Source organism: Saccopteryx leptura, chromosome 1 (genome assembly GCF_036850995.1).
Source record: "Saccopteryx leptura isolate mSacLep1 chromosome 1, mSacLep1_pri_phased_curated, whole genome shotgun sequence".
NCBI lineage: Eukaryota > Metazoa > Chordata > Mammalia > Chiroptera > Emballonuridae > Saccopteryx > Saccopteryx leptura.
In genome coordinates, this window is record NC_089503.1 from 304,821,984 (window position 1) to 304,847,956 (window position 25,973).

General features: G+C 53.0%; 2 protein-coding genes and 1 non-coding gene across 5 annotated transcripts; all 3 read left to right on the forward strand.

Annotated features, from left to right (window-relative positions):
* Positions 1–287: 287 nt before the first annotated feature.
* Positions 288–350, forward strand: LOC136390346 (U7 small nuclear RNA). The gene has a single exon (XR_010748749.1). It is a non-coding gene; the product is annotated as a U7 small nuclear RNA (small nuclear RNA).
* On the forward strand, positions 304–2,347 carry C1H12orf57 (chromosome 1 C12orf57 homolog). The gene is made up of 3 exons (XM_066358206.1): positions 304–676; positions 933–1,109; positions 2,117–2,347. Exons 1-3 carry the CDS (start codon positions 625–627, stop codon positions 2,266–2,268), a joined length of 381 nt encoding a protein of 126 aa, XP_066214303.1. The 5' UTR covers positions 304–624; the 3' UTR covers positions 2,269–2,347.
* Positions 2,348–4,135: 1,788 nt separating this feature from the next.
* PTPN6 (protein tyrosine phosphatase non-receptor type 6) lies at positions 4,136–21,124 on the forward strand. Of its 3 annotated transcripts, XM_066358208.1 has the most exons (16): positions 4,136–4,422; positions 11,042–11,164; positions 11,384–11,578; positions 13,996–14,185; positions 14,336–14,452; positions 14,559–14,672; positions 14,828–14,924; positions 15,308–15,387; positions 15,574–15,723; positions 17,170–17,301; positions 17,412–17,566; positions 19,713–19,780; positions 19,882–20,033; positions 20,131–20,222; positions 20,610–20,748; positions 20,935–21,124. In XM_066358208.1, the coding sequence occupies exons 1-15, from the start codon at positions 4,412–4,414 to the stop codon at positions 20,722–20,724; spliced, it is 1,791 nt and encodes a 596-aa protein (XP_066214305.1). In that variant the 5' UTR covers positions 4,136–4,411; the 3' UTR covers positions 20,725–20,748; positions 20,935–21,124. The 3 variants fall into 3 exon arrangements, with proteins under 3 accessions (XP_066214305.1, XP_066214304.1, XP_066214306.1); XM_066358207.1 differs by having other exon boundaries at positions 20,610–21,124; XM_066358209.1 differs by lacking the exon at positions 4,136–4,422 and adding an exon at positions 10,780–10,953 and having other exon boundaries at positions 20,610–21,124.
* The last annotated feature ends 4,849 nt before the right edge of the window (positions 21,125–25,973 follow it).

The window sequence follows — 25,973 nt, forward strand, 5'->3', positions numbered from 1 at the left end:
GTTCGGAGCTTTTATTGCTGCGAATCACTCTTTAAAACTGAAGGGTGTGGCTGGTTTCTCTCAGCCAATCAGCAGTGGCCTTATTTGCATAAACCCGTATCAAGCGTTTACAGACTATAGAAATAAATGATATAAGTCGGTTCCTTAGAATACTGTTTTTCCTTGTGAAAGTTACAATATACCTTGTTGCTTATACAGCGGTAAGAATTAGAAAAGTTGCCTCTGAGCTCACCCTCACCAATGTTGGAGTTCATGGATATGCCATGTTCTCTCCAGGCCACTTCCTGTAGTGCTTACAGCTCTTTTTGAATTTGTCTAGTAGGTCTTCCGGCGTTTGCCGGAAGGCCCCTTCTTTATTCCGGTTATGCTTAACAAAAGACACTATTTTTGAGTAAACGGCTAGCTATTGCTACTGTTTTTTTTATTTTTGAGGGTATTTTATGTTTGACTATTCTAACTTATGGGAAGTTCGCAGTGGAATGGTTCGCATTACACTGGGAAAACTTCCGGCTACCGCTGATGCGGTCCTCCCTTCCCGCCCCCGCCGTTCTAGAGAGGCGAACTCGGAGAGGTTTCTTCTGAGCATTTCCTTGGTTCTGCTGTACGTGCAACTTTCGTTGCAGTATGGCGTCCGCCTCGGCCCAACCTGCGGCCCTGAGCGCCGAACAGGCCAAGGGTGAGGAGCATCCTAGCCACCGGGTGGGCTGCCGGCCGGGGGAGGATAACAACGAGAGATGTTCTTGCATCGCCGGGAAACGGCATACGGGGAAACGGGGGTACCCTGGAGCGAGGGATTCGGGGCCGTGTTACCGGGTTAGCATGGCTTCAGTCCACTAATTCCCTGCCCTCTTCCCTGTACTGTCGGCTGGGCCTCATGGCCATGCTGCGATGTCTACCCCGGGACGACATCCTGGGTCGCATCTGCCACACAGTGGTCCTGGCTGAGGTGATCCAGGCGTTCTCCGCCCCGGAGAACGCCGTACGCATGGATGAGGCTCGGGACAACGCGTGCAACGACATGGGCAAGATGCTGCAATTCGTGCTGCCCGTGGCCACACAGATTCAGCAAGAGGTTATCAAAGCCTATGGCTTCAGCTGCGATGGGGAAGGTGGGTTGGACGAGGACGTGAGGGGGTGGGGTGGAGTGGGTCGGGTCTGGGAGAAAAGGTGTTGGATCTGTTGGGTCCCTGAACTGTCGTCTCCATTCTTGCCACACCGCGGCAGCCACAATCTGACTAACAATATTGGCACTGAGAGCTGGGGTCTTCTCTGAACTGTGCCAGGTGAAGTCCTAAGTGCATTTTGTAGTTACTACTAATTATACTATCATTTCATTTTAAGATGAGGAAACAGACTCTTGTAGTAACCATAAGTGCCAGAGGTCACAGCAGAGCTGGACCCGAACTCCATTCTGAAAACTTTTAGTGGGATGTCTGCAATGACAGAAGGCTTCTGCAGCGGATCCAAGGTGTTTCCACTAATTTCTGTTTGAGGGTTGAAAGTTCAGTTTCTTTGATGAAATCGTGGTGTACCCCAAAAGTATTTACTGATTAGGGTAGTTGGCCCATTGCCCTCCTGTGTTGTTTATTTTTTTTTTTTTTATTTATTCATTTTTAGAGAGGAGAGAGAGAGGGAGACAGAGGGAAAGAGACAGAGAGAGAGAAGGGGGGAGGAGCTGGAAGCATCAACTCCCATATGTGCCTTGACCAGGCAAGCCCAGGGTCTCGAACCGGCGACCTCAGCATTCCAGGTTGACGCTTTATCCACTGCGCCACCACAAGTTAGGCTATCTCGTGTGTTGTTTAGATGTGAGATCTTGTGGGTGCTCATACTTTGAGTTCCATTGACTAAATTGCTGAAATTGTTTACCTGATAGAAGCACACTATTTTATTTCCATTCACTGCATTCCATCTAGTTGTGCCCAATGTAGACCAGGAAGTGGTCGATCCAGACCCCACAGGGCAGAGGCCTTGCCTGTGCCTGGTTTTGCAGACAGCTAGCTGGCTACCTGGCCTGAGAGGAACAGCCAGTAACTTATGTTTAGGTTGCCCCCTCCTTGTCTTGGGCATCTCCACTCTCTGAGGATGTGGGTTGACGCTCAGATCTCCCTTGCAGGTGTACTTAAGTTTGCCCGCTTGGTCAAGTCTTACGAAGCCCAGGATCCTGAGATTGCCAGCCTGTCCGGGAAGCTGAAGGCACTGTTCCTGCCGCCCATGACACTGCCGCCCCATGGGCCTGCTTCAGGTGGCAGTGTAGCTGCCTCCTGAGGGTTGGCCTCTCCTGTGACACTGCCTGAGAAGGGATGATCTTGGTGTTCCAGAGAATAATAAACGTGCCTGTAACTTAGCCTCAGTGTCAATCTTTTTTTTATTTTTTTATTTTTCTGAAGCTGGAAACGGGGAGAGACAGTCAGACAGACTCCCGCATGCGCCCGACCGGGATCCACCCAGCATGCCCACCAGGGGCGACGCTCTGCCCACCAGGGGGCGATGCTCTGCCCCTCCGGGGCCTCGCTCTGTCGAGACCAGAGCCACTCTAGCGCCTGGGGCAGAGGCCAAGGAGCCATCCCCAGCGCCCGGGCCATCTTTGCTCCAATGGAGCCTTGGCTGCGGGAGGGGAAGAGAGAGACAGAGAGGAAGGAGCGGGGGAGGGGTGGAGAAGCAGATGGGCGCTTCTCCTGTGTGCCCTGGTCGGGAATCGAACCCGGGACTTCTGCACGCCAGGCCGACGCTCTACCACTGAACCAACCGGCCAGGGCAAGCCCAGGGTTTTGAACTGGCGATTTCAGTGTTTCAGGTTGATGCTTTACCCACTGCACCACCACAGGTCAGGCTCAATCTTTTGTGATCTGACAACCCCACCATCAGGTCCTGGCCCAGGGGTGCGGAACCTTTTTGGCTGAGAGAGCCATAAACGCCACATTTTTTTTTTTTTCCTGAAGCTGGAAACAGGGAGAGACAGTCAGACAGACTCCCGCATGCGCCCGACCGGGATCCACCCGGCACGCCCACCAGGGACGATGCTCTGCCCACCAGGGGGCGATGCTCTGCCCATCCTGGGCGTCGCCATGTTGCGACCAGAGCCACTCTAGCGCCTGAGGCAGAGGCCACAGAGCCATCCCCAGCGCCCGGGCCATCTTTGCTCCAATGGAGCCTTGGCTGCGGGAGGGGAAGAGAGAGACAGAGAGGAAAGCGCGGCGGAGGGGTGGAGAAGCAAATGGGCGCTTCTCCTGTGTGCCCTGGCCGGGAATCGAACCCGGGTCCTCCGCACGCTAGGCCGACGCTCTACCGCTGAGCCAACCGGCCAGGGCCAACGCCACATATTTTAAAACGTAATTCCATGAGAGCCATACCACAACCCGTGTACATTAGACATTATCCAATAAAAATTTGGTGTTGCCCCGGAGGACAGCTGTGATTGGCTCCAGCCACCCACAACCATGAACATGAGCGGTAGGAAATGAATGGATTGTAATACATGAGAATGTTTTATATTTTTAACGTTATTATTTTTTTTATTGAAGATTTGTCTGTGAGCCAGATGCAGCCATCAAAAGAGCCACATCTAGGCCTGACCTGTGGTGGCGCAGTGGATAAAGCGTCGACCTGGAAATGCTGAGGTCGCCGGTTCGAAACCCTGGGCTTGCCTGGTCAAGGCACATATGGGAGTTGATGCTTCCAGCTCCTCCCCCCTGTCTCTCTCTCTCCTCTCCCCCCCTCTCTAAAATGAATAAATAAAAAAAAATTGAAAAAAAAGAAAAAAAAAGAGTCACGTCTGGCTTGTGAGCCATAGGTTCCCCACCCCTGCCTTAGCCATTCCAGCTGTTCATCTCTCTGTCCAGATTATTCCTGTGTTCTTACTGAGCCCAACCCTGCTCTAATGCAAAATAGGAGGATGGGCTGACCCCTTAATACCCTGGGTAGGTGGGCCTGCGCTAGCATCACCTCTGCTGAGGAATAAGGCTTCCTGGGCTTTTCCTAAGGCCCCATTGGTTGGTGTTCACTTGGCCAAGGTTACTTCCTGGTCTTTGCACACACACACACCCCCCCCTGCTGCCCTGTCAGCTTGAGCTCCAGGTGGAGCTCCAGGTGGCTCCTCCCCTCCCAAGGGTAGGAGGCCCAGGCAGGCAGGCGGGTCCTGGACTCCCTACGGAGGAGTAGGGCTGGAAGGAAGAGCAGGCTGCTGTTGGTTCTCTGAGGCCAGCCCCACCCCACCTGTCCCTTTACTGGGGCTGATTAGTCCAGGGGCTTGTTCCTGCAGTACTCTTGGCCTGCTGGACAGCACTGAGGAGGAAGTGGCTGAGTTTAGAGCGTTCTTCCCAACTACATTTGGGCCACTACACAGCTGCAGCTTGGACTCAGCCCCACCCCCGTGGCCCTCTGTCTGTGACTCTTCCATCCCTCTGGGGATATGTCCAGTGGGTAAGTCCCCTGCTCTCCGGGATACTGTATTCTCCGGCTAGTTTGAGAGGGAGGAGCAAGGTTCATGCTCGCTCCTGACAAGTGAGTACAGTCTGTCACTGCCCCTGCTATGTACGGGTCTGCATCCTGCCTCTAGTCTCAAGTTTCAAGGAACTCCAGGCTCCTTTATGCTCTTGGTTTGGGAGCACCCTCCCACTTCTCTAGCACTTTCCCCCTGACATGTGTACTTATTCCTACCACTGCTTTTCTCTTTCCACCCTTTGATCCTCTGCTTTTGCTGTCTGCTTAACACCTGTCCCTTGGGTAGCCCACATCACCTTAAACATACTGTGTCTGGAAGGCAAACCTGAGAAAGCTTTCCTTCATTCCACTTTCAATTTCCCTTCACTTCCCCTCCCCTTCATCATTCATACAACAGATACACAGTGAGCATCTATTATATGCCAAGTACTTTTTAAGGTGCTGGCAGCAATACTGTAGTGGACAGAACGAACGTAGTCCCTGCTTTCACGGAGCCTCATTTCAGTGGGAGGCTACGGACTACACAGAGAACCCCAAAATAGGATAATTTCAGATTCTCAGAAGTGAAATGAAACAGTTTCACGTGCCAGCAGGTAACTGGGGCTGCCGATGGCATCACTAGCTGGGGGGTCAGGGGGCTTGTCTGAAGGGGAGACAAATGAGCTAAGACCTGGATGGTGAAGAAGAGCCAGCCAAGTGCCCCTGGGCAGAGGGAATGGTGAGTGTGAGGCCTTGCTATGGGAACAATGACACAAGGACAGTGTGCTTGAAGTACTGGTGGAGAAGGCAGGGCCCAGGCAGGCCTGTTGGAGTTAGGATCTTATAGGGAAGACCTGCTTGGAATGTTGGTGAGTTGGTGGGTTGGTCACCCCCTTCTTTTCCACTTGCGCTGCTTTCCCCAGTGCACTCCTTGTCACCATCAGCCCAACTGACAAGGTTCTTACCCAGTCTTCTGGTCCCTGCTCCCTTCCATACTCCTGCCACGGTCATTTTCCCATCAGGTGGTTGGTAAGGCCTCCCCAGGGGCAGAATCCTGCCTTGGCCCCACAGCCTTGAAGGGTTCTGCAGCAAGTCCCAGCCTCTCAGAGCAACTTTGCAGCAGCCACCCGTTCTGCCCACACCCAGCCCAGCTCCGGTGGGTCCTGTGTCTGCTGCCTCAGTGCTGCCTCGGTGCTGCCTCTGTGGAAGCGTGGGCCCTCGAGCTTCCCCTGTGGGCCATCCCAGCGCACACATGCCACCCCCCAGCCCCATCCCTGCTGAAGCCTGCTCCAGCAATGCGGTCAGTATGCAGAGAAGGACAGCAGACTGGTGTCAGACAACCTTGGTTTGTCCACCTTCTCACTCCTGAGCTTATGACCTTGAGCGAGTTATTTAATTGCTTAGATCAGTGGTAGTCAACCTGGTCCCTACCGCCCACTAGTGGGCGTTCCAGCTTTCATGGTGGGCGGTAGCAGAGCAACCAAAGTATAAATAAAAAGATAGATTTAGCTATAGTAAGTTGTTTTATAAAGATTTATTCTGCCAAACTTAGCGAAAATCTGACATAAAGTACTTGGAAAGTATAAATAATTATTATTATATGCTTTAATTTGCTGTAACTCTGCTTTATAGATTTTATAAAGTAAAGTTACTTCCCTGCTTTATAAACCACCATTACTGTGGAACCGGTGGGCGGTTAGAAAATTTTACTACGAAGAGAGATACAAAAGTGGGCGGTAGGTATAAAATGATTGACTTCCCCTGGCTTAGAGCCTTCATTTTTGTTTCTAAAATTGGGTTAATAGACCTGGCCAGGTAGCTCAGTTGGTTAGATTGTTGTCCTGCTACACCAAAGTTGTGGATTATATCTCCGGTCAGGGCATATATAAGAGTCAACCAGTGAGCCTGACTAGGCGGTGGCGCAGTGGATAGAGAGTTGGCCTGGGATGCTGAGGACCTAGGTGCAAAATCCCAAGGTTGCATGCTTGAGCGCAAGGTCGCCAGCTTGAGCATGGGATCATAGACATGACTCCATGGTCACTGGCTTGAGCTCAAAGGTTACTGGCTCAAGCGAGAGGTCACTGGCTCGGCTGGAGCCCCCCCCGCCCTCCCTACCCTCCATCAGGCACATATGAGAAAGCAATCAATGAACATCTAAGGTGCCTCAACTATGAGTTGATGTTTCTCATCTCTCTCCCTTCATGACTGTCTGTCCCTCAATATTTCTCTCTCACACATACACACAAAAGAACCAGTGAATGCATAAATAAGTGGAACAACAAATCAATGTTTCTCTCTCTCTCTCTCTCCCCCCTCACTAAAAATAAATAAAATTGAGCTAATAAGACCTACTAAATAGGGTTGATATGTGGATTAATTTGTAATGTAAAAGCCGTTGGCACTGAAACCCTGCTACATATCAGCATCTGGGAAGTATTGTTAAGTATCAGGTGTGGATTCTTCTTGAGGAAGCTCTAACTTTCTAGAGATGATTTCACCTTGCTTCTTCTTCTAGACTGCCTAGCTTCCTGCATCACCACTGATCTCTATTTAACCTTTATTTCCCTGCTTGCCAAGTGAAATTTCCTCTTCTGAAATATTAGACATTTATTTTTGTAATTCTCAGCCTCCTTGAGCCTGTTTTCCTCCCTCAAAAAAATGGATAAAATAATTCCTATGTCACAGGGACGTGTGAGGCCCAGATGGGATTGTGTGTGTTAGTACTTATGCCAAAGCAAGAGAGGGGGTTGTAATTTATTGTCCTGTTCAAGGGACAGCAGAGATTGTATATCTTACCTCAGTGTCTGTCTGTTTTCTGGCTTGCCACCTTTCAGAAGAATTCCTGGCTCTTTCATGGTTCAGGAGTTTTCTGGTTGCTCAGCTAGTTTCTTCCCACCAAGTAGGTTTAAGTCCCAAGAGACAGTGGCCTGGGGCTTGGGTAGAGCGGATATTCAATGCTGAGCGTGGGCCCGCAACTTTGTGTGGGGTCAGGATAGTGTGTCCATGTGGGTGTTGTACCAGGCCATCTATGTGTGTAGATGGACATGAGTGATCAGGTGCATGTCGTAGGACTGTGTGTGCATAATTGGATGCTTATGTGTGTGTGTGTATATGTGTGTCTGTACATTGCAAGTGGGGTGCATACATGTACAACCAGGAGCTGGGCTTGTGACCATGTATGTGTATAAGTATTGATGAGCTTGTTTATTGGACACATACTCTGTAAAAGGCATGATGCTATGCTTTGAACATTTGAAGGTGAGCAAGACTGGCAGTAGACCCATCATGGAGTGGACTGTGCGGCTGCTCTTTCTGTCCTTGATGTGGGAAGGAGTTCATGGTCTTTCAGTGTGGCTGTCCAAGACTGAAAGGGTTGTCAGTGTTAAACCACGCAATAAACAGACCAGACAAGTTCCCCAGGGTACCAAAAATATGCCCTTTTTTGGGGGGAGGGGTAAAATTGATGTTTGATGTTTCAAAAATGCTATAGTAGTCATCATAGGAAAAATAGACTTTTTTTTGTGACAGAGACAGAGAGAGAGTCAGAGAGAGGGATAGACAGACAGGAAGAGAGAGAGATGAGAAGCATCAATTTTTTTGTTGCGGCACTTTAGTTGTTCATTAATTGCTTTCTCATATGTGCCTTGACCGCGGGCCTTCAGCAGACCGAGTAACCCCTTGCTCAAGCCAGTGACCTTGGGTCCAAGCTGGTGAGCTTTGTTCAAACCAGATGAGCCTGCGCTCAAGCTGGCGACCTCGGTGTCTTGAACCTGGGTCCTCCACATCCCAGTCTGATGCTTTATCCACTGCACCACCGCCTGGTCGGGCCAATCAACTTATTTTTATAAAGGTAATACTTGCTCATACTATAACTTTAAAAAAGGAATAAGGAGAAGTCAATGTCTCTCCCAGCCCTCTCCTCTAGCTAGCTACCCAGTCTCCCTCCTAGGGAAAGCTGCCAATATGAATTTCTGTATATTCTTTTTTTTTTTTTTTTAACAGAGAGAGGGATAGACAGGGACAGACAGGAACGGAGAGATGAAAAGCATCAATCATTAGTTTTTTGTTGCACATTGTGACACCTTAGTTTTTCATTGATTGCTTTCTCATACATGCCTTGACCACGGGCCTTCAGCAGACCGAGTAACCCCTTGCTGGAGCCAGCAACCTTGGGTCCAAGCTAGTGAGCTTTTGCTCAAACCAGATGAGCTCGTGCTCAAGCTGGCGATCTCAGGGTCTCGAACCTGGGTTCTCGGCATCCCAGTCCAACGCTCTATCCACTGTGCCACCGCCTGGTCAGGCTCTGTATATTCTTTTTAAAATTATTATTATTTTTTATTGATTGATTTTAGAGAGAGAGAGGAAGGGAGAGGGGAAGAGAGAAACATTGATTTGTTTTTTCATTTATTTATGGAATCATTGGTTGATTTTTTTTTAATAAGGCACACTCTTAGGTAAGAGGTGCATTTTTTTTAATTCATTTTAGAGAGGAGGGGGAGAGATAGAAAGAGAGAGAGAGAGGAGAGACAGAGAGAGAGAGAAGGGGGTAGGAGCTGGAAGCATCAACTCCCATATGTGCCTTGACCAGGCAAGCCCAGGGTTTCGAACCGGCGACTTCAGCATTTCTAGGTAGACGCTTTATCCACTGCACCACCACAGGTCAGGCCATTGGTTGATTTTTTTTTTGTGTGTGTGAGAAAGAGAAAAAAAGAGACAGGGAGAGAGATGAAAAGCATCAACTTGTAGTTGATGCTTACTTTAGTTGTTCATTGTTTATTGATTGCTTCTCATATATGCCTTACCTGGGGGGCTCAAGCCAAGCCAATGACCCCTTGCTTGAGCCAGTGACCTTGGGCTCAAGCCAGCAGCCTTTGGGCTCAAGCCAGCAACATTGGCTTCATTTCAACAACCCTGCACTCAAGCCACTGACCTTGCCCTCAAGCCGGTGACCCTCCCCTCAAACTGTTGAGCCCGCATTCAAGCCAGCAACAACAGGGTTTTGACCATGGGTCCTCAGTGTCCCAGGTTGATACTCTATCCACTGCACCACCACTGATCAGGCATTGGTTAATTCTTGTATATGCCCTGACTAGGGATCAAACCCACAACCTTGGTATATAGGGTCAACAATCTAACCATCTGAGCTCCGGCCAGGGAAAGTTTCTTGTATATTCTTTGTTGGGCTTCTTTCCTCTGATTTTGGTTGTGTGGTGTTTGTGTTGTATTTGGAATTACACACATAAGAATATCAGAACCTTTTAGTGTTTACGGCATCTCAAGGTCAACCAGCCCCAAGAGTATCAGCCATGGCAGGGACCTTGGCCCCAGCCCCTAGGAGACCGACTCCTGGTCAGAGTCCTGAGCTATGATTGGTTCAGACCAGACCCACTTGGTAAGAAGCTATGGCTCAGGCATAGGGTAGTTGGACCCACAGGGCCTGGCAACTCTGCCCCCATCTCCTTCCCTTCCCTTATTCCTCCCCACCCCCACCCAGTTCTGTTCCTGGCTTCAACTATATGGTTAGGGCAGGTTGGGGGCAAAAGGCCTAAGGACAAAAAAGTAGAAAGGTGAAAATTTGACAGGCTGCATAGGGGTCATTTTGTCCACCCTTCTGTCCGCATGGCACCTCCTCAGGTGTGTATGCTGAGAAGGCGAGGGCACCCTGCTCTGTAAGTGTCTGCAGGACGTGGCTGTTAGGGACTCTTCCCCTCTGGCAGCCCCAGTGGAAGAAGAGGCTCCCACCCTCTGTTCTGTGAAGCCTGGAGGGCCGGCATAGGGTAGCTAAAATCACCGACCTTAGAACCAGATAGAACCAGACCAGCAGGGTTTCACTGCGGCACTTATGCACTTTCTGACTGGATGACCTCGGGCAAGTTCCCTACACTCCCTGAGCCTCAGGTTCCTTGTCTGTAAAGAGGGGATGAAGATAGTACCTGCTTCATAGGGCTATTGTGGGAGTAAATCAGCTAAGGCTCCTATAAGACATTATAGCACAACGCCTGGCGTGTGGTGAGATTCCATTAAATGGTACTGATCCTTGACCATTATTATTAGCTTGGACCAGGGAAGGCTGTGCGGAAGCAGCTGGTAGAGGAGGAAGAGATGGCGTGTGACTGTGTGGGTTCCCATGTATGAAGTATGATCTTTGCCTGGAGGGTGCAAGGCGCACGTGTCCTTATTTGTGGAATGCCATGCTGCTAAGGCCTTTGATGGCAGACATGTGGAAGTGAGCCCCAACCCCACCCCCACTGCCAGCCTGCCCTGCTTCTCTTCCCTCTGCTCTAAAATGAGAAGTACAGTGAGTTCCCCCAAGGGGGCCGCGCCCCTTCCTGTCCCCGCCCTACCGGCAGCCTTAGGCCATTGGAGTGGCAGCCCCAGAACCAGGACTGCAGGGGTGGTGAGGCGGCCTGCGCGCCAAGGGCCGAGGGCCGCGTTTGAGCTTTAGCCCTCGTGCTCTCCGCTTGCCCGACTCCCCGGCGCCACCTTGTTCCCTGCACCCCCTTCCTCTTGGGGAACCCCCAGGATGGTGAGGTAAGGGCCTGGGACTCACGGTAAGCAGGAGGCATGGGTGCCCTGGAGCCCATGAGACGTCTCCTCACTGCCCTGCTGGGCCTCCCAGGTGGTTCCACCGAGACCTCAGTGGGCTGGATGCAGAGACCCTGCTCAAGGGCCGAGGTGTCCATGGGAGTTTCCTGGCGCGGCCCAGTCGCAAGAACCAGGGAGACTTCTCCCTCTCCGTCAGGTAGGTGGCCCTCAATTTACTCAGGGCCAGTATTTGGGCAGTTCATTCCGGTTCCCCAATGGCAGACCCAGTTCCCCAGCCCCATGGCAGCATGTCCCCGGTCCCTGTCTGGGTCCACCCCATCCTGTGTGTGCCCTACCCTCGGGACCTCAGCCCATCTCCCACTTGCCCCCATCTCTAGTCCTGCATTCACTGTCCTCATCGCCTGGTGTCCCGCAGGGTCGGGGATCAAGTGACCCATATTCGGATCCAGAACTCAGGGGATTTCTATGACCTGTACGGAGGGGAGAAGTTTGCAACACTGACAGAGCTAGTGGAGTACTACACACAGCAGCACGGTGTCCTACAGGACCGCGATGGCACCATCATTCACCTGAAGTACCCACTTAACTGCTCTGACCCGACCAGTGAGAGGTGAGAGAGAGGCTTTGCGTCCACCCCTACCTGTCAGTGCCTTCCTCATCCCGGCTCCTTCTCAGGGCTCTGTGGCCCTCTTCCATGTGACCCTAGGCTGTCTCAGGGTACCAACCTCCCACCCCTTTCCATCAACTCCTGAGGAAGCAAGAGGTCACCTCACCCTTCTTCAGGATCCCTTTCAGCTGTCAACCCAGGCCTTACTGGTGACAGAGAGGCCATTCCTTGTGGCCAGCTTTGTGGCCATTCTTCTTCCTTCTGTGGGACTGAATCTGACTTCCTATAACTGTTCCCTCCTCCAGGACAGGTTAATACAGCGAGAGGTGGCTGTTGAGCAGGAGCACAGAGACTAACGTCTATGAGGACATTTAATCCTTATCTCAGCAAACCAGAGGGAATGGGTCTGTCCCTTGAGGCTGGGTAGAGCATCACTGTGTGGTGTGTAAGGGCTTAGTACCTGGGCACAGGGTAATACTCAAGGCATTTCCCTCTCATCCCTTTGGTTGCAGAGATGTGGCCGGAGAGCTGGGCTGGCCATACCCCACCTGGTCATTCATATCCCATGTAGTTCATTTTAGCAGCTACATGTCAGTGACAGCTCCTACTATTGTGAAGGGCAGCTGAAAAAGCTAGGGTTTTTTCCCCCTCTTCACTCCTGGGACCAAGCCAACTTGCCCTGGTACTGTGTTTGTGTATTGACTGTTGAAATCATTCTGAAATTGATCTGTCAGTTTGCATTGTTTCTGAGATGCATGCCTCCCAACTTGCATCAGTGTTTTTGGTCAAGTCACTGATTAAAATTTAGACTTGGATAAGGTGAGGTAAAGGCCCCATGTTCCACCTCTGGAGACCTCTCTCCAGTCAACATGAAGCCACTGATCCCCTTTCTTTGAAGCCACATCTCGGAGTGAAGCCTCAGCATTGATGACCTTGTTCCTCATTGCCCTCCTTAGAACTTTCCCACCCTTTTCCTTTGTCCCATCCAACGTGCATGGGCATTTCTCACCCCACGCCTCTAAACTTCTCGTGTTCTCTCTCCGCCCTTGCCCACAGCCAGGCTCTGCCCTGCCAGAGTAGAATGAGATGACCAGACCATAGAGAAGCAGTAGGTTGAGTGCTGAGCTGAGAGAAGGAAGGAGGAGCTGAACAGCCCCCCACCCCCACCCCGAGAGCAGCTGAGACCTGGGTTCACAGTACCTGGGAGAAACAGAAGAGCAAGCTGGGGCTAGGGGAGTTCAGACCAAAGCTCTTTGGTTACCCACGGCTGGGTGCCTGGGCTCACCCCTGACCCTGGAAGTGTATGTGGGAGGCTCTTTCTCCAAACCTCTGTCTGTGTCCCTGCCTTGACTGCTGCCCCTCCTCCTCCACAGGAATTTGCATTTGTCCCGTTGATGGCTAGGTCTGTGTCTGTGGTCAGCCTGACATTTGCATGGAAACTTCCTCATCCTGGTGCCCGGGGGAAGAGGGTTAGACCCCTCCTCATTGCCCTGGGGCCTTGGCCTGTCCCTGACTAGTGGGATGGGGTAGCCCAGGGGGCTCCTAGACAGGCCAGGGACTCTGGAGGTCTCTGAATTGTGGTCTTCTCTGGGCTGGAGTGAGATGGGTCTCCTCCCTTTTTCCCCCCCATCCTTGCGGTTGGAAAATGCCCCCCCCTCCCGTCCCTGGGCTGAGGAAACCTCACAACCTCACTTCTCACTCTCTCCCCAGAAGGAGTTTTGTGTTTTTTCCATCACGTGGTTTCCTGTGGGGCTAGGCATTGTGGGGCTACAGTTTCCTCCTGGGAAGGGGTGTGCTTTGGGGAACGGTCCTAGTTCTGCTTTCTGCCCCTTTGAGCCCCTCTCAACACCAGCCTCCCTTTTAATGGCATCATGCTGGGTCTCCAGAGCCCCCTAAACCACTCTCCCCAGCGGGTTGTCTGTCCTCCCCGCCTTCCTGGGGAAGTTCTCCCATCATGCCTTCTTGGTGACTTCCGACTCTCCCATCTCCATGGTTCTCTGTGGTTTGACCTTTGTCTGCCTTTCTCTTGGTCTCTTTCCTCTTTGCAGAGCCTAGCCCTATCTTTCATGGAGACCCTTCCTGGGTTTCTCCCATTCAAGTATTCTGCCTTTCTGCTTTTCTCTTCAGCGTTCAGAAGTGAACCTGGTTAGCACACTTCACGCTTGCCTTTTATCAGCAAGGACCCTAGGCCAGTATGCAGCCGCCAGCCTCAGTTTCCTCATCTGTAAAATGGGGATGGTACATACCTCTTTGTGTTTTTGTGAGTAATGGACCTAAATATGATGGTGGGTTTGGAATCATTTAACACAGTGCCTGGCACATCACAGGTACTCAGTTTCCCTGTCCCTCTCTGTGAACATCTCTGCTCAGTAACTGCCTCTTGATGTAGGACTCATCTTCCCTGATGCTGCCTTTTCTAGATGGTACCATGGCCACATGTCTGGGGGGCACGCAGAGACACTGCTGCAGGCCAAGGGTGAGCCCTGGACATTTCTCGTGCGTGAGAGTCTCAGCCAGCCTGGAGATTTTGTGCTGTCCGTGCTCAGCGACCAGCCCAAGGCTGGCCCAGGCTCCCCACTCAGAGTCACCCATATCAAGGTCATGTGTGAGGTAAGGCAGCTGGGCACTGGGGACATCTTGGGGCTCCCATCTGTGTTTACAGCGTGGGTGGTGGGGAGGGTCAGTCAGGCTTTGGTCCAAGGCTGGGGTGGAGGGAGGGAGACTCAGCCCCTGTGGGTGGCCTGATTTGGTACCCATCAGGGTGGACGCTACACAGTGGGTGGTTCGGAGACCTTCGACAGCCTCACGGACCTGGTGGAGCATTTCAAGAAGACAGGGATTGAGGAGGCCTCAGGCGCCTTTGTCTATCTGCGACAGGTGAGGGGTGGGCCTGGCTGCCTCCTTCCTCCCCCTGGGCCGTCCCTCAGCCCCGTGAGCCTCTGAGATCTGGAAGTTACTGACTTCTCGCCCTCGCCCACCTCAGCCATACTACGCCACACGAGTGAATGCTGCTGATATTGAGAACCGGGTCTTGGAACTGAACAAAAAACAGGAGTCTGAGGAGACAGCCAAGGCCGGCTTCTGGGAGGAGTTTGAGGTACGTGATGGGGACCATCAGGGCAACCAGCCTGGGGTCCTAGGCAGACCCCATCTCCTCTCTCTGCACCCCTCATACTGATCTGCCCCATGATCTCTCCCTTATGGATGCCCCTCTTAGGGGCTGGTGCTCCATTGCCCCCTCTCGCCCCTCAGAGTCTGCAGAAGCAGGAAGTGAAGAACCTGCACCAGCGGCTGGAAGGGCAGCGGCCAGAAAACAAGAGCAAGAACCGTTACAAGAACATTCTCCCATGTGAGCACCCCGACAGCCCCCGTCCCTCCTGTCCCGAGCAGCGTCCACTCACCCGGGAGCTGCTTCTTCCCTCAGCTAACCTCCTCCATCTCATAGGATCTCCACCCTATCTCAGGGACGGTCCACCTCCCACCCACACAATAGAACCTCCTCTCCCTCGGAAAGCCTCTTATCCCCCAGCAGAGCCTCCCGCACCCCCACCCTCACCACTTTCTTTCCTCTAAACTCCCTGCCCCATGCAGCTCCCCTGCCGCCCACAGGGCTCTGAGAGCCTCCCAGCCTCTCAGACGAGAATGGCCTGGGAGCTTAGGAAGGGGCAGCCCAGGGGCTGGTGAGTTCCTGCTGACCCAGGCCCTTCTTGCCTCCTCTCTGCTCACTCTCAGTCGACCACAGCCGAGTGATCCTGCAGGGACGTGACAGTAACATCCCTGGGTCCGACTACATCAATGCCAACTACGTCAAGGTTGGTGTTGTCCACCAGTCTAATAGGAGGAGAGGCTGGGCTGTGGGGATTCCCCATCACAGTGGGGTACCAGGTCCAGAGACACCTGGGCAAAGCCAAAGCTGACGACTTGTGTGGGTGAGGGTGGTGGGGGTGAAGGGCCAAGAGGCTCACAGTCCTGGTATGTGTCTCTGCATTTGCATCCAGAACCAGCTGCTAGGCCCTGATGAGAACTCTAAGACCTACATCGCCAGCCAGGGCTGCCTAGATGCCACGGTCAATGACTTCTGGCAGATGGTGTGGCAGGAGAACTCCCGTGTCATCGTTATGACCACCAGAGAGGTGGAGAAAGGCCGGGTAAGCCTGAGCCCCTTGCCAACCCCTGATCCCCACCCCCTTCCCCAGTACTCTTTGTCTACCACCATTCAATTGAAGAATGCCAGAGCAGAAAGGCACCTCAGAGGGCAAGGGTTCAATCTGAGACATGCAGACAAACTCTCAGATATACCCTAACTCCCAGATCCCTGCTGCTGGCCTTGGGCTCTCCTGACCACCAGACCCAGGTTTCAAATGGGCCTTCTGCCTGAAAATGTCCCAAAGCAAACATTCCAACTGCCCCTCCCCTACCTGTCCCCATCCAGGCACGAGTCCCTCTTGTCCCCTCTGCCCATGAATCTCTCTGGAATTGACCCCTCACTCTCATCCCTGCACTGCAGAACCCTCTGTACTGGAGTCAAAGTGATTCCGTCCATATCATGAACTGTATCACATTGCTTTCTCCCTGAAAACCCTACTGTGGCTCCCAGTTGCCTTTAGGATAGAATCATACTCTAAGACTTGGTGCTCAAGGCTTGCTGGCTTCTCTGCAGCATCCACTGCCTCCAGTGGGCCAGGCTTTTCAGGATTCTCTGCCTTTGCACAACCTCATTTGCTGCTAGGAAACAACTTCCTCTCTCCACCCTATCTCTGCCTGGCAGACTCCTCATTTGTGAAGACCCAGTTCAAATGCTCCCTCCTCCATGAAGCCATCTCTGATTTTCTCCTGAACCTAGAGGGAGAATTAGCCTCTCCCTGCACTGTGCTCCGTGTTCTCCCTGTCTCCCTGCCTCTCTGTGAGCTCCTAGAGGCACAGGGTGCAGACAGCGTCTTGTTTGTGTTTGTAATTCCTGCCTTGTGTGCTCAGCCTCAGGTACAGTGCGTGTGTTGGCTGGTGTTACTGGATGACTTGTAAGGTTAGCTGGCTGTTCAGAACAGTCCCAGCACTGGGTCTTTTTTTAAGACGTTATTAATTTTAGAGAGGGGAGAGAGAAAGAGAGAGAAACAAGAGGGGAAAGCAGGAAGCATCAACTCCCATATATGCCTTGACCAGGCAAACCCAGGGTTTTGAACTGGTGACCTCGGCATTCCAGGTCAACACTGTATCTGCTGTGCCACCATAGGTCAGGCCCAGTGCTGGGTCTTTTTTTTAAAAATTATTTTTATTTATTTATTCATTTTAGAAGAGAGAGAGAGAGAGAGAAGGGGGGAGGAGCAGGAAGCTTCAACTCCCATATGTGGCTTGACGGGGCAAGCCCAGGGTTTTGAACCAGCAACTTCAGCATTCCAGGTCGAGGCTTTATCCACTGCGCCACCACAGGTCAGGCCCCAGTGCTGGGTCTTAAGACTGACTCTTGGCCAGTTTATCTATTCATCTAAGTGACGTTGACTGGGCCAGCACCAGGACTCAGGACCTAGAACAGGGTCTAGAGTGCCCTGCCTCATGCCTGCTTCTGTGCTCATCTCTGCCTCTACCTTCCCTTCCAGAACAAATGTGTCCCATACTGGCCGGAGGTAGGCGCTCAGCGCGTGTATGGACCCTACACTGTTACCAATTGCGGGGAACATGACTCAGCCGAGTACAAACTCCGCACCTTACAGGTCTCCCCACTGGACAATGTGAGTACCCCCTACCTCTGCTTCTTGCTGGGCCCTCCTCTTGTCTGATTTTGGGGTGGGGTGGGGTGATAATGTGGGAGCAGGGGGCACTGATTCTGTACTTGGCCCAGGCGAACCTCACGCGGGAGATCTGGCACTACCAATACCTGAGCTGGCCTGACCATGGGGTCCCCAGTGAGCCTGGGGGTGTCCTCAGCTTCCTGGACCAGATCAATCAGCGGCAGGAAAGTCTGCCTCACGCGGGGCCCATCATCGTGCATTGCAGGTGAGAATAATAATAATAAAGATATTAGTAGTAATCATAAAAATAGTAGCTAGCAAGTAAGTACTGCTAAATGCCATGCACTATGGTATGCAATTTACATATTAACTTTTTTTACTGCCTCAACCCATCCCCCAGCCTCTTTTGGGTTCCCTGATGGCTCCAGATTCATGGGTGGAACTTAGCTTGATCCAACCCTACTGTCTGATCCTGTGCTTGGGGATGGCTTTCTCAGAGACCTCTCTAGATGTACCATCTTGTCTAACCCTGCCAAAGACAGATGGAGAAACAGACTCAGCCCCTGCTCAGGTCACCAGCTGGTCAGGGGAGAGCCTGGACTGGTGCTTACAATGGCCCTAGGTCCTGGTCACTGTTTTCCTGTGCTGCCTCACTCGTCCTGTTCCTTCTTGGCCTCAGCGTCGTCCATGTAGGGGCAGAGTGACTCTCCTTTCTCTTTTTCCATCAGTAGTCCTGTGAGTGGGGGGCCTCTTCATTGCTGCTCCCAGTCTACCCTTCCCAGCCAGTGCCCCCCCAATTGACCCCAGAGTGCATAGGAACGGGTGGTATGTTCAGGAGGGGCCTATAGATCACCAGCTCCAGTGGAGACCCTCTGGCTCATGATCAGGAGACCTAATTCCTGTGGGGAGGTGGGGTGGTCAGCAAGGAGGAGTAGGGTCCCACCAGGTCTGAGGGATGGAGTCCTGCAAATAGGCTGGCCTAGCTGGCTGGCCTGGGCGGATGGGGCAGTGGGCCCAGGGCCCAGGACAGAGGCTGCTGGTTTAAATTCCTCCCCTCACTGGCTGAGTGATCTTGGGCAAATTACTTTGTTTCTCTAACCCTCAGATTCCTCATCTGTAAAATCAGGTTCTCACAGGACTGTGGTGAGGGTTAAATGAGATCTTATCACTATGTCTAGAATACAGTAAACCCTCAAGAAATGAGAGCTGTCAGGGAATGGGGAAATAGAAACCTGCTCTGTGCTCTTCCCTTCGTGTGAGCCAGGCGGGGAGGGCCTCGACTTCTCTCTTCCCACCAGCAACTGCTTTTCCTGGGACAGGGCTGGGCGGCCTGGATCTGGAGGCGCCCCCCATGCTCTGCATCCAGGGCAAGCCCATCACCAGGAACGACCTCCTGCTGTCCCTTCCACCCCCACACTCTCACCCAATTCTTGAAATCCCCATAGTCTTTATTTAGATGTTACAGGAAGGAAGTGGGTGAAGGGGGTTATTTTTTGACAATCTGGGTTTGAAATTAGCCCGACTCAGGACACCAGCCTCACAGCCCAGTGAAGGTGTGGGACTGAGGTCCAAGTGGGGTCCATGAGGTTCCCGGGCTCTGTTTGCCCAAGGGTGGGGGCAGGGTGGGAGGGAGACTTCCTGCTGCATTCCCCCATGTCTCCTGACCCCGGGGCGCCCTGCACCCCACAGTCTAAGTAAGGGCTGCCCTTTTCCTGCCACCAGAGTATGAAGAAAAAGGGAAATGAAGTCCTGAAGAAACTCTAGAGAGAACTTTTTTTTTTTTTGTATTTTTCTGAAGCTGGAAACGGGGAGGCAGTCAGACAGACTCCCGCATGCGCCCGACCGGGATCCACCCGGCACGCCCACCAGGGGCGATGCTCTGCCCATCCAGGGCGTCGCTCTGTTGCGACCAGAGCCACTCTAGCGCCTGGGGCAGAGGCCATGGAGCCATCCCCAGCGCTCGGGCCATCTTTTGCTCCAGTGGAGCCGCGGCTGTGGGAGGAGGAGAAAGAGACAGAGAGGAAGGAGAGGGGGAGGGGTGGAGAAGCAGATGGGCGCCTCTCCTGTGTGCCCTGGCCGGGAATTGAACCCGGGACTTCTGCACGCCAGGCCGACGCTCTACCACTGAGCCAACCAGCCAGGGCCTCCAGAGAGAACTTTTGAAAGGAGGAGGGGAAGGCCTGGCTCAGGCCAAGGGTTTGGGAGAGGGGCAGGGAGGTGGGCAGGATGCTGGTGAGACTGGAAGTCCTGGGTCTTCTGGGGTGGGCCACAGCTGCTGACCAGAAATGAGGAGTCAAGGCAGGGAGTAGAGGAAATGGAAAATGGAAAGAGCGTGGTTGGGCTGAGCACCGGGCCCCCTTCCTGGGGCGGTGCGAAACCCGCTGACGGAGCCCCCCCCCTCCCCCCCCCAGCGCAGGCATCGGCCGCACAGGCACCATCATTGTCATTGACATGCTCATGGAGAACATCTCTACCAAAGGTGAGGGCTGCCTGTGGGGGACGTAAGTGGTGGTGGTGGGGAGCAGCTCCTCTGTGTCCACCTCCACCTGGGCCTGAGGTCCACCTGCCATCCCTGCTCAGGGCTGGACTGCGACATCGACATCCAGAAGACGATCCAGATGGTGCGGGCACAACGCTCAGGCATGGTGCAGACGGAGGCACAGTACAAGTTCATCTATATGGCCATCGCCCAGTTCATTGAGACCACCAAGAAGAAGCTGGAGGTCATGCAGGTACATACCAACCAGGGCCTGGTGGGGCTGTGGAGGGCGGTCAGTATCACTTAGTCGTGCTGAGCTCACTGCCCTCCCCCCACACTTCTGCTGACAGTCCCAGAAGGGCCAGGAGTCAGAGTACGGGAACATCACCTACCCCCCAGCCATGAAGAATGCCCATGCCCAGGCCTTTCGCACCTCCTCCAGGTGAGTGATCCCTCCCTGCCTGCCACCACCCAGCATCTGTCCCTTTCTCCTCCCCAGCCTGACCCTCCCTTTCCAGAAAGGACAAGGGCTGCTGTTGAAGAGACCTGGGTTCAAGCGCGGTTCTTACTACCCGTGTTTAGTATTTTGTGAGTGCCCTCTGCTTGGGGCCTGTGCTAGGCACTGGTAGTGTACTAATGTATAGGATGGAGCCTCTACCCCCAGGGAACAACGCGTCTAGTGTAAAGACAGTGCTGAGGTCTCCTTGCTTTCCTGGCCTCAGTTTACTCACCTGTGAGGTAGAGTGGCTCAGAGGCCTCTGGTGCTGGGTGAGCCTGCATTGTCTCCTGACCTATGCCAACTCCCTGCACTTGCCTACCGTACCTGCAGACACAAGGAGGATGTGTACGAGAACCTGCACAGTAAGAACAGGAAGGAGGAGAAGGTGAAGAAGCAGCGGTCAGCGGACAAGGACAAGAGCAAAGGCTCCCTCAAGAGGAAGTGAGCTGGGCACCCCGAGGCGGCCATGGTACGGCCTCTCTGCTCAGGGCTCTTCCCGGACCCAGTCCCCAGTATCCTCTGGCTCCAGCGCTCACCCTGGATGGATGGGGCCTGCAGCCTCAGTCTGCCCTTCCCAGCCATCCCGGGCCTGCTGTTGTCCCTGCTCCTCAGGTTCCAAACATCCCCTTACTCCCTTTCTCCCTTCTCTCTGCAGCCTCAGCCCTGATCCCTGTGGAAGCCTCTAATGAACATCCACAGCCAGAGCCTAGGAGCTGTCTGCCCAACTCTATTGTAATTTAAATGTCTTATCCCCACCTCCCTCTCCCAGACACTGTATATAGCCCAGCAAGGCTCCTGGCAGGGCCAGCCCCTTCTACTCTTGTAAATAAATCCTTTAAGATCACTGTGTGTGGGTCTCTAACTCTGTGCTGCCTGGTGGAAAGGACAGAAAAAGGTGGAGGGGGAGGTGAGCAAGGAGTGGTGTGTGTGTGTGAATAAAAGTTCAATCTTACAGTCAGCCAGACCTGGTTCTGGACTCTGCTCACCACACTTGGAATGTGACCTTCAGCCGGGTACCTCAGTTTGCTTCCTGGAAAGTGAAAGATGATTCTAACAGGGTGGTTATGCTTGCCATAAATACCAGACACTATTTATTTATGTATTATAAGAGTTTGAGCCATGCTGACTTCATATGCCAAGGAGCAAGATTTCAAACGCTTTTGTCAGACACTGTTTAAAACGCTACACGTGGCTCTGGCCGGTTGGCCCAGTGGTAGAGCATTGGCCCAGCGTGTGGAAGTCCAGGGTTCGATTCCTGGCCAGGGCACACAGGAGAAGTGCCCATCTGCTTCTCCACCCCTCTCCTTCTCCTTCCTTGCTGTCTCTCTCTTTGCCTCGCAGCCAAGGCTCCATTGGAACAAAGTTGACCTGGGCACTGAGGACAGCTCCACGGCCTCCACCTCAGGCGTTAGAATGGCTCCAGCTGCAATGGAGCAGTGCCCTAGATGGGCAGAGCATCGCCCCCTGGTGGGCATGCTGGGTGGATCCCAGTTGGATACATGCATGCGGGAGTCTGTCTGACTGCCTCCCCACTTCTAACTTCAGAAGAATACAAATAATAATAATAATAACCCCCCTCAAAAAAACCACTACACGTATTAGTTCAGTCTGGGTATCTATCATTCCCATTTTATAATGTGGGAAACTGAGGCACAGAAAGATTCAATTACTCGCTCAAGGTCACAGGACTGTTGAGCAGCGAAGCTAAGATTTAACCCACAGCCTTGGAGATGCAGCTGGAGCCACCTCAGCAGGACACAACCACACACTCCTGGTGTTGACTTCTGGGTCCAAGAGCTAAGAGGATATATAAAGGCCAGGAAGTGCAAAACCTCCCCGGTTTCCCTCCCTTCTCTGGGCTTTTTTTTTTTTTTAATTTTTATTTATTTATTCATTTTTTAGATAGGAGAGAGAGAGAGAGAGAGAGAGAGAGAGAGAGAGAGAAGGAGAAAGGGAGGAGGAGCAGGAAGCATCAACTCCCATATGTGCCTTGACCAGAGAAGGGCAGGGTTTTGAACCAGCAACCTCAGTGTTCCAGGTCAATTTATCCACTGCGCCACCACAGGTCAGGCTTCTCTGGGCTTCTGACGCTCATAGGAGCCCCTGTTCCTCCCTTCCACTGAGGCCCCTGCCATCCTTATGCTTCAGAGTTTTATTTTTGTCCCCTCTTCCTTCTCGTGTGCAGAGTGGGCTACTGGTGATTCATTCTTTGTATTAGGGCTTTATCTGAACTCCTGGGAGTTAAGCCTGTGCGAATACCCCTGCTCGGCAGGCTCAGGGAAAGGCACAGTCCTGATGCAATGTGGGCTCAACTGTAATTCATTCAGCACATACGTTTTTTTGAGTGTCCACTGTGTCACAGATACTGGAGTAGTGCTGGGGGCGTGGTGATGAAGAAGACAGCTCCTGTCCTTGTGGAACGTAGGAGAGTGGTAGGGACAGAACCAGAGACAGTCCATAGGCATAAAAAGTAAAGACAAATATTAAAAAGGATGCAAACAGCCTGACCTGCGGTGGCGCAGTGGGTAAAAGCATTGACCTGGAACACTGAGGTCGCTGGTTCGAAATCCCGAGCTTTCCTGGTCAAGGCGCATATGGGAGTTGATGCTTTCTGCTCCTCCCTCCCTTCTCTCTCTGTCTCTCTCTCTGTCTCCTCTCTCTAAAAAAATGAATAAATAAAATCTAAAAATAAATAAAAATAAAAAGGATGCAAACAGCCTGACCAGGCGGTGGTGCAATGGGTAGGTAGATTGTCGGACTCGGATGTGGAGGATCCAGGTTTGAAACCTCAAGGTCGCTGGCTTGAGCAGGGACTTACCAGCTTGAGCCCAAAGGTCTCTGGCTTGAAGCCCAAGGTCACTGGCTTGAGCTCAAGGTCGCTGGCTTGAACAAGGGGTCACTCGCTCTGTTGGGGAACCCCCACTGCCCCCCCCCCCCCCCCCCCGTCAAGGCACATATGTGAATGCAATCAATGAACGGCTAAGGATCTGCAATGAAGAATTGATGCTTCTCATCTCTCTCCCTTCCTGTCTGTCTATCCCTATCTGTCCCTCTCTTTCTGTCAAAAATAAATAAATAAATAAATAAGTCTTATTTTATAAAAAAAAGAAGGATGCAAACAAAACAAAGAAGGGAGGGATGGTGGGTTGAGAGAGAGAGGAAGAGACAGAGAGAGAGATGGGAACTCAGACTGGGCAACACAATAGCTCCCTGGAGCTAATGCCCTCCAGGGGTAGCTGGGTGGGGCCATCACCTGTGGGCCTCAGGGCCTGTCTCCCAGCAACGCCCTTTCTGTCCCAGCTAGAGCTGCACAAAAGAAAGGTAGGCCCCACACCCTTTAATTACCCTTGGGCTAACTGCCCATGGGCTGGGACTTGGACCCAGGGCAGTGAGGTGGGTCTGTCTGGAGAATGGAGCACAGTCTACGGGGCCATTCTTTCCTGAAGGACAGTTAGTTGCAAGGGCTGAGTCTGTGAGGGCTGAAGGAGAGCAGCTCAGTACTTTAATCGTCTAGGTCAGTATTGATGCTCCTGGCGGTGGTGGGTGCCCCAACACTAGGGCTGAGGAGAAAAAGGTGCCATGCTGGGAACTGTCTGCCCTCCACAGGCAGGGATGCCCAGCAAAGGTGGGGCACTGATTCTGGGTACAACCCAGCACTACCATGCTGACCCACCGCTAACCTCAGGGACCTCTGGGCCTCTAGGTCTGGCCATAGGCAGGCACGTTTGGAGGCCTCTCAGAGGAAGAAGGAAGGTAGTTGGGAGCATGAGTGGCTATGGGGAGAGGCCAAGGAGGATGGCCCCTCCCTTTGTTCCTCTGGAGCTGGGAGCAGTTTTCTTGGTCTAGGTCTGGGGGCGCAGAGATGGCAGGTAGGAGGGAAGACATGGCTAGGAAAGGCTGGGAGGGCTAGTGGGGTGGCTGGGATTCAGAGGAGGTGCCTAAGGGCTGGTGCTGGGAGGCAAGGGGTTAAGGCAGTGGGGGGGCAGCCTATGGCAGGAGGACACACCTGTACGCAGGGGCAGCAGGCGGGGCCCAGGTAAGGAGCCTGCGCTGCCGGCAGCGGAGAAGGAAGAAGGAAGAGTGAAGGCCAGGTTGCGGCTAGCTGAATCCTGGGCCTGACTCCCCTTCTTCTCCTGGGCACCCGCTTGTGGGGCAGGCGGCCTGGTGACAGGTAAAGGCTATCAGGAGAGGGGTCCTGGGGCTGAGCTGGAGACGCAGAGGGGCGACGAGGGCCAGTGGATTGGTATGTGGGGGCAGGGACAGGTTATGTGGGTGGCGGGGGAAGGGGGTCTGAGGAGGAGAACAGGTGGGCAGGGGGTTGCTGAACCTCTGTCTGGGCCTCAGTGGATCAATAATTTAGGATGGAGCTGGTGGCACTCTGCAGGGCTCACCCGGAAGTGTCCCCAGGGACGTGGGTAGTGGGGGAAGGGAGCCAGGGTTCTGCAGCCTCTTCACAGGGAGCCTGGGCCTAGGACTGCCTGACCTGGAGGTAGGCAGGCTGGGTAGGGGCCCCCGTCTTACCCAGCAGTGTTTGGGTGCTGGTTGGGAGTCTCTAATACTGCCGGGTAATGATGGAGGCCCCTGCCTCTGTGTCAGCGACATCCTTTACCTCAGGCCCCCAGCAGGCTGCAGCCCCCCACTCCTGAACCTCCCCACATACCCTGGAATCCCCTTCATCTTGAGCGGAGGGTGCTGTAAACAAAGTGGCTTCTTTCTTGGTGAGTTGCCCACTGAAGGGACACAATGGTTCCCAGCCCCTCCCCCAACCCAGAGTGATTTGTCATCTGTTGGCTCCAGAACCCACAGCCAACCTTAAGCTTGGGATTGGTTCATGCACTCTCAAGAGACCTCACCTGGCCTGCGGCCACGGTCCCTGTAGCAACTGGTCAGCTCTAGCCCGGAGTTGCATGTCAGCCGGCTCTGGGTCCATCTTCCAGTACAGTGTTGGATGGTCTAATTGTGAAGCTCCTAACACTGTCTGGTAAAGATGGCCCCCGGGCCTGGTTCACTCGGCAGTGACCTTCAGGGAGCCCTGAAGACCATGGAGGCCTCCTGACCAACAACCTCTGACCTTTACCCCTCTGGATGGGGGTGTAAATCACTAGGAAAAGGGGAACAATGGGAGGAGACAAAATGGCTGCCTCTAGAACCTCAGCAGGATTCGAAAGCATTCTTGCTCTCCAGGCACCTCCACTTTCCACTCTCTTCCCGCCTCGGGAAGGTGAACAAAATAAAGTGTGGATGGGAACTTGTGCAGACTGACTCAAGTTACTTGACCTGTTTTTTTTTTCTTTGTCAATCTCATTTTAGGCTCGCAGCTCCGGAGTAGGGCTGCCCCATCTGCTTCATCTTCTTCTCCCTTTCATGACAATCAACCTGCAGAGCAGGTTACAATCAATCAACTTTTTTCAAAAATCTGAGAAGCTGATGAACCCATCCCTCACCCTAAAGACTCCCTTCCTCCCGACCACACTATGCAATTCCTGTACATGCTTTTGCCCCCAGGGCTCTCATGTTCCTGTCTTCCTATGACAGGCGGTGGGAATTGGACTGTGGTGTCATCAGGTACAGCAGTGGCTTCACTTCTCTGGTGTTTGAGATTCAGTGAGGTCTTGGGATGAGGCAGCTCTTACAGGAACTGAAAACAGGCACCTGTTCTCTTGGAGGTCTGAGTGGAGTGAAGAGCTCACTTCC

Excerpts from the sequence above, each read along its gene's own strand:
- PTPN6 (XM_066358207.1), top strand. Across the intron at positions 11,579-13,995 it reads TCTGACCCGACCAGTGAGAG|ATGGTACCATGGCCACATGT; the intron begins GTGAGAGAGAGG and ends TGCCTTTTCTAG. Across the intron at positions 14,673-14,827 it reads GCTTCTGGGAGGAGTTTGAG|AGTCTGCAGAAGCAGGAAGT; the intron begins GTACGTGATGGG and ends CTCGCCCCTCAG.
- C1H12orf57 (XM_066358206.1), top strand. The coding sequence starts at position 625 with ATGGCGTCCGCCTCGGCCCAACCTGCGGCCCTGAGCGCCGAACAGGCC. Across the intron at positions 677-932 it reads GAGCGCCGAACAGGCCAAGG|TGGTCCTGGCTGAGGTGATC; the intron begins GTGAGGAGCATC and ends TCTGCCACACAG. Across the intron at positions 1,110-2,116 it reads CTTCAGCTGCGATGGGGAAG|GTGTACTTAAGTTTGCCCGC; the intron begins GTGGGTTGGACG and ends TCTCCCTTGCAG.